General features: G+C 40.1%; 1 protein-coding gene across 6 annotated transcripts in view; it reads right to left on the bottom strand.

Annotated features, from left to right (window-relative positions):
- The window catches only part of arhgef25a (Rho guanine nucleotide exchange factor (GEF) 25a), a 64,690-nt gene that overhangs the window by 8,950 nt on the left and 39,139 nt on the right, over positions 1–16,601 (bottom strand). For all 6 annotated transcript variants that reach the window (XM_061736152.1, XM_061736153.1, XM_061736154.1 and 3 more), the window contains 6 exons: positions 10,696–11,003; positions 10,067–10,177; positions 5,402–5,526; positions 3,062–3,128; positions 2,575–2,678; positions 2,261–2,330 (listed from right to left, as the gene is read on the bottom strand). In XM_061736152.1, coding sequence (XP_061592136.1) covers positions 2,261–2,330; positions 2,575–2,678; positions 3,062–3,128; positions 5,402–5,526; positions 10,067–10,177; positions 10,696–11,003 — 785 coding nt within the window. The remainder of the gene's footprint in view (positions 1–2,260; positions 2,331–2,574; positions 2,679–3,061; positions 3,129–5,401; positions 5,527–10,066; positions 10,178–10,695; positions 11,004–16,601) is intronic.

Here is a 16,601-nt window from a genome sequence, read left to right as displayed (position 1 = left end):
AGGCAAAGAAACGTAGTTTTATTTAAAAAATCATTCCACTGTGCTTTTGTGATAAATAAGCCCGGAGGAGCAAAACAAGGCAATCTTACACAACATTTTAAAAGCAGAACTGTACAAAACACACACACACACCCACACATACACACACACACACACACACACACACACAAAGAAGTCTTCGGAAACATCATTGTCTTTCGAAAAAAATGTCACTTGTTTTTGGTTTTGTTGTCAGCTCATCAGTGATGTGCTTTTGTGCGTCAAGGGCACCGAAACAAATGGATGAAGGCTTTAATGTGAGCCCCGCTGTGAGAAAAATCCATCTTTGATATCATTACAACTACATGAAACTGCTCCTGAAAGTGGGGGAAAGGAACAGCCTACAGTGGGTGGTGTCTCTGGTGTGTGTTTGGGATGAAAGGAAACAGAGCAATAAAGATTTGTCTCAGAGAGCAGCGCCTTTGAAGCTGACTCTGGTAGAGCCCACTCTTCTGTGACTAATTGGCATGGGAGTGCAGATGTGGCAGTCCTGAGAGAACTAATGGAGTTACATGTAAATGAGAATAAGGTTATGTATAATTTACCCATGTTGCCCCTCGGTGTAACCAGAGCCGTTAACAGCCTGTCACTATAGGACTGCACCTAGCAACAGGCTGCACGGCTCTGCCGACTATAGACAACGTGCAACACTGCAGACAGCCACTCCTGACACATCAGGGAGCATGCTCTGTGTCTGTCTGCTAACTACTTTATGTAAAGATTTGTGTTCACATGTATTTACAGTAAATGTTTTTTATATGTGTTCGTGGGCACACATGTTGCATCCCCAGCCCTCATTAAAACTTTATCGAGCTGTCTGCTTTTCATTACGGACACGTTCCCAGTCTTCTTGCTTTCACAGCTTCACAACGAGCTTAGATTTAGCTACAAGTTGCAAGTTTCTACACTCTCCCACGGGTTTTTTGAGATGATAATCAGTGGGCTGAGGCTCTCTGGCCTGTTCAGAGCTGCAGTCTGGGACCGTGAATGTAGCAAAAAGGAAACTTTTTTACTTTACCACCTTCAAACTAGAAGCAAAGCTGAGCAAGTCAAATGACCCATCATGTGCCACCACTTGGTCAATATACATAAATTCAATTATGCTCCCTGTATAGGTCTTGTGTGACCCGACATCGACTCGTACTATATTTTATTCCAAGAACAATATAGTGAACACTGAACCCCTCATCATGGGACAAGATATTATATATGCGTTTGTCCTCACGTCCAAAATGATGCAGTGTCATGATTAAGGAGCATAAATTGTGAAATGGTATGTTTCACTTTGTCTGATATTTTCAAAGGACAGCCTCCAGGCGACTTAATGCCAGCGTGTTTCCATGTTCTGTATTAATATTTAATGTGTACATGGAAAGCCATTCATTTTTTACTCTTAACCATAAACATAATTGTGCAACATCCCTATTCCCTGCACTCCTAATGCAAAATGAAGCCATTTGCACAGGAGAACATTTGCATATAAAGATTTGGTGTTTTAAAAATGCTTTAGTTTTACCATTATTGAGCATGCATGATGTTTAATGGGTTGAAAAAGGTGGGCGTGTTATGATTTTAAAAGGACATTTAGTTTGATACTATGTGGCAACAGTCCATCTTTTTGTGCACATATTTTAGCTTAGTTCATAAGCAAGGACAAGTAGGAAGGAGTAGGTCATGGCTTTAAGGTGGAAAATAAAAAGCTTTCGCATCAAAGAGCCAAAGCTGACAATTTGTTTTTTCAGTCTCTTACTTTAGTTGTCATTTTTGGCTGTTTTCTTGTTTGTTTGTTTGTTTTTTCCCTGCTCTGGAGCTTCCTGAGAATTCAGGCCCAGACTGTGAGATCAGCCAGTGTCATATGTGTGTGTGTGTGTGTGTGTGTGTGTGTGTGTGTGCATGCATGCGTGTGTGTTATCAGTGTGTGCCATTGTAAACACAAGCTTGTGAGTATCAGTGACGGGGAAGTGGAAGGAGCTAAGCTGGCAACTGAAAGAAGAGGAAAGGGTTATGGTATATAAACAGGAGCAGTGTGTGTTTTCTTAGTTTTTTTTTTTACCTCACCCCATGCAGCTCAAGGAAGCAGACACAGACCCTCCCACTGACCTGCGTGTGTGTGTGTGTGTGTGTGTGTGTGTGTGTGTGTGTGTGTGTGTGTGTGTGTGTGTGTGTGTGTGTGTGTGTGTGTGTGTGTGTGTGTGTGTGTGTGTGTCTACACAGTACTCACATGTTTAATAAAGAGCTGAGCCAGCCTCTCTGGCTCTGCCAAACACTTCTCCAGCTCTCCCAGGAAGTAGCTAAAGAGAGGAAACACGCACACATGCGCACACACACACACACACACGCCCGCAACCACCAAAAAACACAATCATCCCCCAAACCGGAAGTTAAGATTTGCCTCCTGAACTTTTGTCCCTTCATTCCTCTGCTCAGATACAAACACATTACTCTGCAGGCTCTGATAGCCTTTCCATTCTCTGCATTTCAAACTCTTGCAGTTGTTCTTATTTTCAAGAAATAGTTTAAGAATAAGGAACTTACTCTTTATGCCAGTCAAATATTTGATGAATGTTCCCAAAAACAATCTTGTCTTTTCCCTTCATGTCCTCTGGTACACCTTTGCAGTTCACTGTGGCCATGTAGCCCTGCAAGATAAGCACCAAGCATGTTGTCTGGCTTTTCACGCTTCCAGAAATGATCCAAGTAACACCACATAGCTAAGTTATTACTCAGAAGAGCAAGCAATCCCACACTGAGCTTTTATTAAGACGGGAAGAGTTCCTCTCCGCATCAAAATCTCTGCATCTATTTAAGGCACCCGGAGATGGATAGCCCTGCAACATAATACTCCTCAGGCTTATGATTCATAAAATCTGCTTTATGCTGGAAACGATGGGATGGAAGCAGACCAAAGTGTGAGGGAAAGTGGGGGGATTGTGATGATTAGGATTTGGCGCTTTCGCTGACAGACTGGGTGACTGCATCAGTGCAGATTGGGAATTCTTAGCTGGCAGACTGTGAGGTTTACCTCAACTATGAGCCCCAGGTCTGCCACATAGTGGTTCTCAGTCTCAATAAGCTCCTTCAGTACATACCTGCAAAGACATACAAGATTAGTGTTAGGATTTATGGTACTGAGTTTATTTTACATGCAAAAACACTTTATTCATACACCCTAATAATTTATCAGCATTGAAATAATACCAGATTAAAATTTCATATAAACTTCCATGGAAAGTAAAACAAGATTTGGTGCACGTTACAGGGAAAAGAAATACACACAGTACTTGAATGGTGGCCTTTTACTGAATAAATAAATCAAACAAATAAAAATAACCTGTGGAGTTTGAAAAAGAAAAAATAATCTGGAAAAGCCGAAGTAACTCAAAATCTCTTTATTCGGTGCATTTCTTCAGTGGTTTTTGGCGGCCTCTTAGAGGACAAGTGCAAGGCTCAAAGGTGACCACATGACCTGAGCAGAGAACTGTCACCATGTGGCATTAGCTGAATAGGACAGTGAGATTGTGAGGCTGAAAATCTCCAGGAATTTTGGTGGCTTTTGATATTATAAATGGTGCAGTTTGTGTTACGATTACATCCAGAGGCCTAGTGTTTTCTGATCATCGGTCCATATCTGTACATCAGCTCACACATGCCACACTTTTTAACACAATGTCTTTCCAAAAATGAAAGAAACTCTCTAATAAATCGAGGATTCTCCAGCAGTCGGATTCTTTACTTACCTACCTCAGCTATCCGCTTCAACCTTGGTAAATGTATTGTTCAAAAAAGTGCAGTGCCAAGGCACCAGGGTGGTCATATGTTATGGCTTTTCTTCTATTCAGTGAGTTTGAAGTTAGGCTAAAGGAGGCACATCTTGAAGTACTCCATGGTTTTGCAGTGGACTATGACCAAATGGACACTGTGACTCACAGATGGGTTTATATTCACATACTTCCCTCTTTTGGAATTATAACAATTTATCTGATCTGATGTAAGCTGTGAGGATATCTAGCTCCTTAGTAACTCTGAAAGCTTTTTCCTTATTATTGTTATTTGGACATGCGGTCTTGTGAGAGTAATGAAGCGTATTTATCAAAGAAGATTTGATAAAACAGTCTTTTATCTGTTTGGATAGCATCTTAAATGCATTAACAGGTAATCAGGTTCATGCTTATACGCGCTTTAATGAGAAACAAGCTGTGCCTGTGTCACCGGTCAACCACAGGTTCCTGATTTTGAGTGAGTCTGTTTGTTTGCACTTCTACACTAATCTGCACAACGACTTTGGCCATTACTGAAATAAACTGGTGGTGCGTGTGTTTGCGGATCAGTGCATTTATAGGGCATCACCCACAGAAAAGTGCACGCCCACTGATGCTGTTTACGATGTTCAACCACACACTAATTTGCCCAGTTTAGTAACATATACAAACTGTGTTCAGAAAGCTTTATCCCCTTGATGCCTGATCTATTAAACAATACATAGAAAAATTATAATGTTTGAAATTTAAAGTGGTTATTACATATTGAATTTGGAAACCCCCAATTTTGTCTTTAACGCTTTTCTAATTCATATTTTTTGTGGTTAATTGTGGTTTAGGTGGTTCATCCATCCATAATTACAAAATGATTGAAATTAATCAATAAATCACAAATACTTTAGTAATTTACTCTAAAGAGTCAGCAGAATTAGAAAAAGTGTATTCTAAAATAGGTGAGCTTTCTGTATAATTATCATATTATTATGAGAGAAATTTCAAAAAATGCTTCCCTTTTCTGTTTTGGAGCAGTGACCCGCTTCATGAGCGTTTTTAACCACAGACGTAGCAGGAAAAGCATTTGCAGTTGCAGTAAGACTGTCTTTTTTGATATTCTGGGAACCAGAATTTACAACCGCAGTTCCTGAAAACAAAGCAGCTGGATGGAACTCCGCGACCATTAATTATTATGTTTACAGCTGTTTTTCCTAATGTGATGTGACCAAACGCTGCAAAAGAACCCTCAAAATAAGTTAGTGGTTAACAAGTAAGGACAGGATGTAGGTTCAGTGCATGACTTTGGTCCAGACTGAAATATGCATGGATTTCCAGGCTGAGACCTTTGCTGTAGCCATCTTAGTGATGATCCCATTTTTCTAATTTGCTGCCACCATCAAAGCAAACACCGTTCTAAATCTGTACAACCACCAGCTAGAAGACGTGTCCAACAGCCGTTGAGATTAATTTTTCTTCGGATGACGCTCTGCCAGCTGCACTCAAACATAATGCCCACTTCTTGGGCCGCTTTTATCATGAGAATGCATGACAGCAATATTGCAATGAGAATCCGCCCTGAGAGATGAACGAAGGACTGATAAAACACGTACATGCTTTTCTCTAAGGCACTGCTCCTTTCCTCCTCTGTGTCAGCCGCAGCTGACCATTGGCTGGAGGTGTCGTCCATCAAGACGGACGCACTGTCATCAGCCAGAACATCGGTGGACTGAGTGTCCTGAGGAGGAGAGAGACAGAGAGAGAATTTATTTATCAAAGGTCCAGCGCCAGTAATGGTGATCGTTCCTGGAATAAAACAAGCAGAGGGAGATAAAACTCAGGAGAACAATGATAATGATGCAGGTTGCCAAGGTGACCAGGGAGAGCAGGCGGCCATGAGGAACAGAGATTGAAAGATAAAAAGATCAGATTGAGATTGGTGCTGTTAATGATTCAGGCGGTGCAACTCACGATAAAAGACAAAGAAAGAGACCGAAAATGTAAAAGAGCAAATGGCTCCACATTAGCAGGAGAGGACAAGACTGAACGCTCTTGATGGAGTTGTACTGTACTGTATATATTAAAGGAACTGCACACTGGACACAGTGGCCTCTGATGTGTAAATCAGTGAATTACTTTTCTCCAAATTCAAACACACATCTAAATGCATCACACACTTCTTTTGGAATCCCTTTTGTGCCACTAGCTAGGCAACATCTACATCAAAATCTGCAACTTATAACTTCAGACACAATTAAAGGAAAGATCAGTGAATTTTATGATATTTTATCACAAGGAGGTTTGTCATCTTTCCAAATTTTAGTGAAGATATGGGAGAAGGAGTTGGGGATGGTCTTTGAAGAAAATACTTGGTTAAATATATGTGAAAATATACATTTTTCTTTTACTAGTAATAAAATTAAAGAGGCTAATTTTAAATTTATTCACAAACTTTATTTAACTCCAATTAAAATGCACAAAATTTCAAACGATATCTCTTCAAAATGTCCAAGATGCAAAAAACTCGATGGAACATTTGTACATATGTTTTGGGAATGTGATCTTTTAATAAGTTTCTGGAAATCAATTCATTCCTTCACACAATCAGTATTAGAAATTAATTTTGATTTAAGTTCCAATTTGTATTTATTAAATGACACACTGGATCTTCAGTTAGACCGGAAAAAAAGCAGGATATTAATTATGATCACATAGTTTTTTTTACCATTGGAAAAATTTACTTTAGAAAAATACAACCGTGCTCATATTTTTCAAGAATTTTGGTTCCCATTACTCTCAAAACTGGATAATTTTTCCAAAGGGGACGAATGAGCATCTTTATTTTTTTTCGAACTTGTGCCTTATAGGTATGTGTTTGTATGTATATATGTATATATACAGTATATATATAGTTTGATATTGCTGTTGCTGCCATTATATATTTTTTTATTTTTATTTTTATTTTTTATTTTTTTTATTAATATTTATTTAATTTTGTTCTCCCTTAATGTATGTTTTTTTTTCCCCCTAGGGTAATTATGGGGAGGATAGGAATGTGGGTATAATAGAAATCATGCATGTGAAAATGTGAATTGTGAAAATTATTGTGAAATAAAAAGTTATTAAAAAAAATAAAAATAAAAAATCTGCAACTGCTGTCTTAGTGACTGCACCGGACACCAGATAAACGCAAGGTTACGGCAACCTCAGCAATTGTGTTCATGTGTTGTATACATGACCTCCTTTTCATGCTTTTTCCTAGAATTGATATCATTTCCTGTGAGGGGCTCCAAGGCAAACACAAAGTCATTGTGCACGTTGGAGCAGAGTGTTCAAAGACTAAAATCATAACCACCTCCACTGATTCACACTTCACATACTCACAGCTCTTATGTTTGTGTGAGCTGGACTTTATTTCTACACATGTAGGCCTTATATGTGGTTATAAAATGACTCACATCTATATGTCCATGACACTATGTCTATTTATCAGCTTCTTTCTCATATTCTTCAAGCTGTTTGTCGCCTTTTCACTCTTTCTTAACTAAGTAAACTTATAAAGGCAGCTGTCTGTCTCCACATAAATCCTGTTGTCCCCTTCAGGCACACTTTAAACACATACACAAACCTGCACACTGCACAGACACACACCTAATCCCTCTGACTGCCTATTCAGATGGTCGTCTTACACAGACATAAATAGATGGGTGGAGAGATAGGTACACATTCACATGGGAAGAGGGAGAGGAACTTCTCCTTTTCTTCTCTATTCTAATTCAGCTAGTTCATCTGTCATCTCTGTGATAAATTTGTTGGCATAAACAGGTGTTGAATGTTGTATTCTGTCACTGCTCATGAAAAAAACTAAGCAAAGACGTGCAGGAAGAGACGGAGAGGCTCCATAATGACCCATGCTCTTCCAGCTCGTCTTGCCCCGCTACGAGTGCTCCGGTCTGGCTGACAGGTCTCCCTCGCTGCCTGATCATTTCCAGATGTGCGAAGCCCACAGGAAAAATCTACATCTCCCACTGTTGTAAGGGTTGTTTTCATACCCAGATGCCCACGACAAAAATCTGACATCAGTTTTCAGAGCAAGCTTTGCAAGGATCTGTCCTAATAAATCAGCTTGGAGGGAAGTTGCTGTGAATGATCAAAAATGTATCGACCAAAGGTGGTTCAAGATTTAAAGTTCATCTAAAAGTACTTAAAATGTATGATACTTGCAAATAAAATAATTAAAAATATGTCAAGTGTTTACATGTTTTTGCAAATGTTTCATACTTTTACTTTGTACATTTTTCTCCAAAGTCAGTTTCCAAATTGTATATCTTTGGTGGAATGGAAAAGTCCTCGTAGTTGGTTTGTTTTTTCAAGTATAACCTCAGATTGGAGCATTCAGTGTTAACACAATGCCAAGAGGGAAGGACATAAGCAGTGGAAAAGTTCTGCAGGAATAATAAATATTATTCACAAGTGTAAATCATTCAAAACAGCTGCCCATTTCCCTAGCAATGGACGCTTCGAGACACACAAAATACACAAAAGCTACAACTTCATGTTAACACAACTAACCAACGATGGTCTTCTTGAAAGTGGTTGCACAAGAAAGTCTTTTCTGTCTAAAAAAACATGGATGCACAACTGAGGTTTACAAAACGTCGATAATAAATAAATAAGACAGTTACATCATGGTATTGGAATGGCCTAGTCAGAGTCAGGATCTCAAATTTATCAAAATGCTGTTGTCGGATTTTAAGAGAGCTATGTCAAAAACAACACAACAAGAAACAGGTAAAGTCTTAAAGGAAATGATCTACAAGCTACTGAAACATGGAGGTACTTAGTATTGCCCACTATGTTTTTTTTTTCTTTTCTTTAGTAGTTTAACTTCATCTTTGTTAAGGATAAAATGGCACAGAGAAAATTAAAAGAATTCTGAAAACTCCACATCATTCAAAAGACTGAGCTGTGCCATGGTATGAAACATAACAATGCACATGGCACAACACCTGCTGGCTAAGGAGGGGTAGATAAGTGTAGCCAGTGAATGAAAAAAATTATCTATGATTCAATCGCTCTACTCCTCCTCCTTTGTCTAGGTTTAGCTCTCCTTTCAAAGACTTGCAGTAAAAACACCAAAGTACTGACCTCATCCCTCTGACGTAATCGTATTCCAGCCTTTCAATGTGCTGTTGAGACTGAAATTAGGATTTAAGCATTCAGGTGTTGAGTCACAAACAAAAGATGGTCTACAATGCTCAGACATCACGCTTCTGATGAAAAAGATATTTCTGCAGTTCAAGCGAGAACGACTTTCTGGCAAGCGTGCTTTTCACAGCAAAATGGGATCCAGTGAACACACAACTCAAGATGCTCTCGTGCCTCAAGCGAATAAAAACCTCTGCTTCACTCATTTTTCTTTCAACACATCTGCCATTTCTTGCTTTTTCCTTTTAAATCCCGGTATGTCCTCTTGTAGGATATTAAATGTGAGTCAGGCATCACACAGGTTGCTGTCAAACTCTTTTCTCTGGTCCTCTGGGCATCGCTGTCCTTTGAGGATACCTTATATTCTTTTACACTCCTTAACTTGTGCTTTTGTATATAAACATACATACATACATACATACATATATATATATATATATATATATATATATATATATATATATATATATATATATATATATATATATATATATATATACAGTATATATATATAGTGTATGTTCATGCTGCATGCAGTGAAACAAAGCAGGTAATCCTCCCTGTGTGCATCTGTGCATTTATTTTTGCCTGAACCCTGAGCTTCTTCAACAACAAAAAGGTTAATCATTTCCAGATCTTGCTGGAGGGCCAAGAAGAGGAAGAGCAACAATGTCACCTCCCCAACAGGCTGAGTATCACAGAGTATTACTGCTTCTCCTCTCAGAGAACATTCATGATAAACGGTGAAGAAATGAATGAGCGGTGGGTTTAATGTTCATGGTCTGAGTCACAATTGGGCTATTTAATAGATTCTATAAAAAATAAAAAATACTAACCTTTTAATGCCAATGTAAAGCACCTTGAATTACCTTGTGTTGAATTGTGCTATATAAATAAATTTGCCTTGCCTTGCCTTGCCTTGCCTTGCCCAACCTCCCCTAGAAGATTATTGCCTGTATTAGGGTCAGTTACAGATGTTTCTTTATGTTTTGTAAATATGTGATGAAAGACAAAGTAGGATAGATTTAGCATTTGGATATAAGCATTTGTAGTATTTGATGTTGGCAGACCTGGGTATTTGGCGGTGTTGTGCAGCCAGTCAGCGAGGCGGTTATGTGGCTGGGTGGCTGTAGTGAGGCTGGTGACAGGTCCTCGGGGCTCGCCAGACCATCTTTCCACTCCTGCAACACGTGTCCACAGTGTCAGAATAACACAATATCAACATAGCACACAATGTCTGCAGCATACCCATGCAGTCACACAGAGGAATCACAAAAAGGAGAACACAAGTCATGTAAAATTGTGGTATTAGATAAGCTTAGTCAGTAGTGTGGCTGTTGTATAGAAACTCTTCCACCTTGCATGGTATTTGAAACATCAAACCTGCATCTCAGCTAACATTCTTGAGTTACCCAAAGTAAACAAACCATAGTTGCTTAGGATGTTGGCTGCAATTTCTGTTTATGTAAGACAGAAATTTTGCATGTTTATTTCAGAACTAGTTCATGCAGAGGTCTTGTTAGAAGTTGATGTGGATATAAATTTGGTTTCCAAGTATATTTATAAGGTGGTTTACCTCAACTGTGCAAAATAGGACATGGACACAAAGCCAGCATGCAAAGTCTTATTTGATCAGTGTAAGTCACCATTAAGGAAAAAAAATAAACTCTAGATAACAGCTTTGACTTGTGCTTCTCACCATTTCTCTGTGGGTGACGGGTAAAATGGTGAATGTATTGTCAGGCCTTGGTGGGCTGCCAAGATCTTGGCACTGGCCGGTGGATGTAGGAGGAGGAGGCTTTCCCTCAAGTTTTCGGACCTGACGCTCCCCTTTGGCAGCGGATCCAGCGCTGAGTTTGCGGACAGGGTTTGTGAGCCACTTCTTTAGCGTGCTCACAGAGCGCCTGGAGCTCGGGGAGCTCGGGGCCGAGCTGCCTGATGCCTGCGGGGGCAGCGATGCCACAGAGGTGGAGATGCTGCCCTCGCTGCCTGCTGCCGAGTACGAATCTGGAGAAAAGACAGAGAGAGAAATCAATGTGGAGGTAGACAACTGCTAGATTCCAGTCAAATGTGCTTCAGGGCAGATTACGCTTTTTGCATTCAAAACTGAGTCAATGGATGAATTGGAGAATTCACTAAAAGTACAAAAAAACGGAATCTTGTTTAACTACAAGATAATACTTGACTGGTGATTAGGTGAGGGCAGGGTTGCAGGTCTGTAAGAGCTGAGGCAGAATACAAGTGAATACAAACAAAGGAAAAGTAAAGAGAGAAATCAAAACAGAGAGCGTTCATACGCAGCGAAGAGGCTTCCTGCACGCACACAGCTGTGCAGCAGCATCATAAAAGACTCAATGTTCTGCTTTTGTAAAACAGACATCTTTTTTGCATTATAACATCGAGACGTCCATCCGTATGCATCGTCACATGACTGCACTTTGATGTAAGAAGGACAAGATTTGTTGTGAAAAATACTCCAGAGCATTTGTAGATTGTCTGCCGCAGAGTGATGTCAAGAGGACATGGGAAGTGAGCTGGAGGTTCAGCCAGGACCGGACATCCACTTTAATCCTTTGCAGAGGGGGAGATCCTTGCTCCGAACTGTTTGTTTTTCCTGTATTTCCCCCAGTTCCCATCCTGCCTCATCTCCCCATCTCTAGTGCCTTTCCTTGGACCTTCCTCCGTCCTCATCCCTTCTATCCAAATGGAGCTTCTTCAGGGTTTTATGGTTCACAGTACCATTGTGTTTGTTTGCCATCCATCCTCAAACCCCAGTAATATATTTTCAAACCTCTCTCTTTCTATATCTCTCTTAGACTCATTGCCATGACTTATTATTGTTAAAATACAGATGCTATTTTACCGGTTCTCAACCACACATGTAGCAAAGTTACTGCAAGACATGAATGCCTCAGTTTCCCGTTCCAAGAAGTGTGCTTTAGACAAAGTCTGAAGTATGTGAATATCTTTGCACAATTTGTTTATAAGGTCAAAACGCAGGGTTCATTATGTGCAGCACAGAGGGAGATTTTATCACAGCTGCTATTAGTAAGACCCAGACTGCAGACACAACATGCCCCATTTTCTGAGCTGTAGTAAATTCAAAATCCTCCTCAAGGCTCATAATGAAAGGAACTGAACATTTCAACACACACACACAGTGTGTTAAAACACTCAGTTGAAATACAGTAGTAGCCATGATGCTGGTCAGTTAAAATTACTTATGTAATCTCCACAGCATGAAACGGATGGTGTTTTCCTGACATCACATGTATGCTGGTGCGTAAATTACATTTACTTAAATGGATCATGGATGGGCACGCAGACAGTGCTGTGCATTTCCATCACACAACCAATCACATTCATGAATTTGAATTTCCTTCTTTCAAAGATTGTGGTGCCCTTGATGCTCCACCCTGCGAATCCTAAACTCCCCTGTAGGAATGGACACAGTAAAGAGATATGAGCCTAGGAGGCTGGGTGGGATGGAGGAGAATAAAATGACACATAGATGAGTGAGAATCACACCGAGGCTCAACTATCCACCAAAAACCTGCATTAAAAAAAAAAAAAAAAAAAAAAAAAAGGCAAAGCAAATCATCCCACACCGGTGAGGGTCACCGGAAGGAAAGAAGAACTGGTGTGAAAATGACGTTGAGCATATTTGATACTGTTCACCTTTCCAAGCCCAGATTCTCTGACCTCTAGCAAGGACCAGAGCCAAAGGGTTGTGTTTCCCAAAGTTCCCTGCTCAGGTTAGTGTGCAGGGGTCAAAATGCAAGGAGAAACCCATTTATAGCACTTTCTAGACAAGAAAAAAAAGACGGAAAAACATGTCACCACAGAAACTGCATCATAATCGTGCAACAACTCTGTCAAATTAACCGTTTTGCGATTCACAGCGTGTTCATTATTAACAGGCTTTATAATGACAATCATGACATCAGTCACCATGGCAACACTGCATTATCTTTCGAAAGTTTAACGTCTGTATTCTCAGTTCCTTCTCAGAAGCCTCTGCAGAGACTCCTGTAACATCTTTCTTCACAATAACAGCAAAAAAAATGACACAGAGGGAGATGATGAACCTCCCTTCAGGGAAACATGCCTCCACTCTCCCCACACGCTGCAAGATAAGCGGGGTTGATATTGTTATACAAGGAAATTGAGAAAAATATTCCTCCCACTCTGTCCCTCTCCTGCTGCACGGTGAGAGCGTCTGATGACATTCATCTCTGTAATGGTGCTGCTGAGAAAAACATTTCCCCAGCTGAATTTGTTAATGCAGCGCTTGACTATTGTCTAGGTAGTTAGCGTAATTAACAGTTGAAGGCGCACAGATACGGGACTGCATTAAGCTGGCTCTGATCCCTGCTAACACTGGGCTTTCACTGGTCGCCCACTCGCTGTCTGAAAGGCTCAGCGCCTGCTCAGACGGGAGCCTCGTCCAAAAGTGCTGCACTACGTAACTTTAGAGCCAAAGTGAGTATCTGCTGTAAAGTAGTTCCAGATTTTCCCCTTTATGTGGCTCACTCAACAGAAATCTGATCGTATCATTAGGGCAACATAAAAGAGCAGGATCATGTTGCAATATTAGTATTCATATTGTATTGCAGAATTTGGACCCACAAGAAACTGCTTTACTGCATTATATCTGATCTGACTTCCAGTTTTAATCATTTCAAGGTAACAAACAACTGTTTGCTTTAGGTCAGCATTTGTCATAAATTTATAGAAATTTGGAGAAAGTATCAAATACGTTTTTTTAAGCCAAGAAGCCTGAGTTAATCAAAACACTAAAAACACACACACACACACACACACACACACACACACACACACACACACACACACACACACACACATACATACAAAAATTAGGAACATCAAGATTAAAAGGCAAGTAAGCAGATGTTTGCATGAAAATGGACTGAAGTAATTAATCCCATTAAACTGCATCAGATTGGCTTCTGACTTGTTTTGTGAAGATTGTAACAGAAACATTGAGCTCAACAGTATTACTGTCCATGTTTTTAATGTGGTTTACAGTGAACCATCGCCACCAAAGTTCAATCAATTACAGACGAATGAATTATCTGATGAGTATCACTAACGCAGCTTCCTCATCTGTGTTAAGGGAAAACATTTGAAGCTTGGTTCTTCTGTGACTTTTATACAAATTTGAAGCCGACTGAATCAAAAATATAAAGTCTTGCAGTTTTCAATACAATATTAAAGAAAGAAAAAATAGGAGCAAGATGGCTTGGCCCCACTGTGGGGGTGAAGACTGTAGACCGATGGCTTAGCAGAGGAATTCTCATCCAATTTTTCCGTATTGATCACCTAATACGTGAGTGATGAGCCCACATGAGTACACTTGTTAAAGCCCCTCCATTGTGGAGCTCTCTGTCAATCCTGTGGTCCCCTGGGACCAGGAGTACTTTAGACATTACTGTACTCTGCCAGTAAACACAAAGAGACAGACATCCAGGTGCCCGTGAACCTGAGCGCACATGTAAATTGCACCAGTCCAATTTTTCCACAGGCCCAAATGGCTGCACGGCCGCACGGCTCCAGACGCTTCACCTGTGATGCAAGTCATTCAACACTGCACCATTCTTACCTTCCCTACGCTCAGTTTTCATTCTCCATAAACCTGAGGCAATTCAGATTCTGCTTCTTTATTGAGTTTTACCCGTTCAGAGGAAATGGACAATCACCGGCAGGACCTGGACTACACTCAAGGACTCAGATGTGCAAGCTGAAAGGCCAGGGTTTCCAAAAGTCTGTGATGCACTTGCAGCCTTGAGCTTGTAAGTACAAACCTTCTAACGTGCCTTTATCATGAGGTGTTTCACAATATAACAGTAAAATCTCACTTTATACTGAATCCCAATCCCAGATATTTTTGTCTCATATCTCCGTCCCTTAAAACTTTTCTGTTTTCATTATGATTCATCCTACTGGCCCCGGGCCGGTTTATGCGTATTTTATTTGTGCTGCTACTGATTTATGAGTCCTGGCACTCGGCTAGTTTGTTTCTCTCCTGTCCTCTCCTTCCTTTCCGCAGCATCGCATCCATCTGTCACCTTCTTTTGCACTCTGCCCCTCTCTTACTCTCTGCATCTCCCTGCACCGCAGCACTTTTCAGACTGCAGCTGGGTCCTGCTCTGAGATCAGGATCAGGACAACACGGCTTCCTCCTCCAAAGAAAACGACTTCGCCTGCTCTCCCATAAAGCTGCTGAGACCAACACAGGTTCTACATACGAAACCAGCTGGCACCGTAAAAAGTAGCACACTCTTCAGCAACTAAACGCGCATTCTTCGAAATCCTGTGAAGCTATCAAGTCTGCATGTCTTCCTGTGAATATGGATGTACATTTTAAACTAAAAACATAAAGAGTACAGGGGGAGAAGAAAAGGAAGAGTAAGGACTAACAAAACAAGAGTATAATAGGACATGGTGAGGATTCAAAGATAAACACACTTGGGTATAGCAGCACAACTGTTCCTGTTCTTTTGTGTTTGTGTCCACAAAGACTCACACTGCAGTCACACAAGTGACCAGTGGTTTCCTGTCCTCCTCCTGACCTGCTTTATGCAGACACACACAAACTCACTGCTGTGGTTCCAGGAGCTCAGGAGGAAATTCATGGTAGACACATAAAGTGACACACAAACAACCCTCCTTGGTTCAAAGTAATGTCAGTGAGCAGAAAAAATGTGCCTGAAAAGATAACGCTGGCATCAATATCATTGTCTATGAAGAGATGTGAGAGAGCGAGTCATTTCTCCTGATGTGGTTTATGAAACAGCTCTAATTGACGGACAGATCTAAACCACAACTGGTGTTACTGACCGTCATAATCAGGTCAACGTGACAATATTGAAGAGTTTTAAGTGATGAAGGTTAAGAGTTTACTACACAGTCGCTGCTTTCTGTTGAAGTAACACTGCTGACATTTTAGCTGAGCTTTCAATCATTCCTCTAGCACCCACTTCAGATCTGAATTGGATTCATCAAAAGATAGAAAGAAAGAGAGAAACAGAGGTGGACAGAGTACTCGACCCCAGTACTTGAGTAAGAGTACAAATACTAGTGGTCAAAATGTACTCCGTTACAAGTAAAAGTAGCTCAGTCAAAATAATACTCGAGTAAGAGTAGAAAAGTACTTGCTTTTAAAGGTACTTAAGTATCCAAAAGTAAATGCTTTTAAATGTACTTTAAGTAAAAGTAAGAGTAAATTTCTTATTTTCCACATCAGTAAATTACTATATTTTTTCTAAATTAATTTAAGGATCTTTTAACTTGTTTCTGAGAATTCGATGTTGAGTTGTTGAAAGCGGAGAGGTAGTTCTGCTTCGGCAGACACTATAAACATTTGAAAATAAATGTCTGTGGAAAGAGCAGACCTGAAAGTAACGAGTACTTTTCATTCTTCCTAGAAATTTACTCGAGTAAAAGTAAAAATATTTGTCTTGGAAATGTATTCAAGTAAGATTAATAAGTACCAAAGAAATCTAATACTCAAGTAAAGTACAAATCCTCTGGATATGTACTTAAGTACAGTACTCAAGTAAATTTACTCCGTTACTGTCCACC

Source organism: Cololabis saira, chromosome 12 (assembly GCF_033807715.1).
Source record: "Cololabis saira isolate AMF1-May2022 chromosome 12, fColSai1.1, whole genome shotgun sequence".
Taxonomy (NCBI): Eukaryota; Metazoa; Chordata; class Actinopteri; order Beloniformes; family Belonidae; genus Cololabis; species Cololabis saira.
The sequence above is the reverse complement of the archived record's forward strand: the minus strand, read 5'-3'. Positions and strand labels throughout refer to the sequence as shown.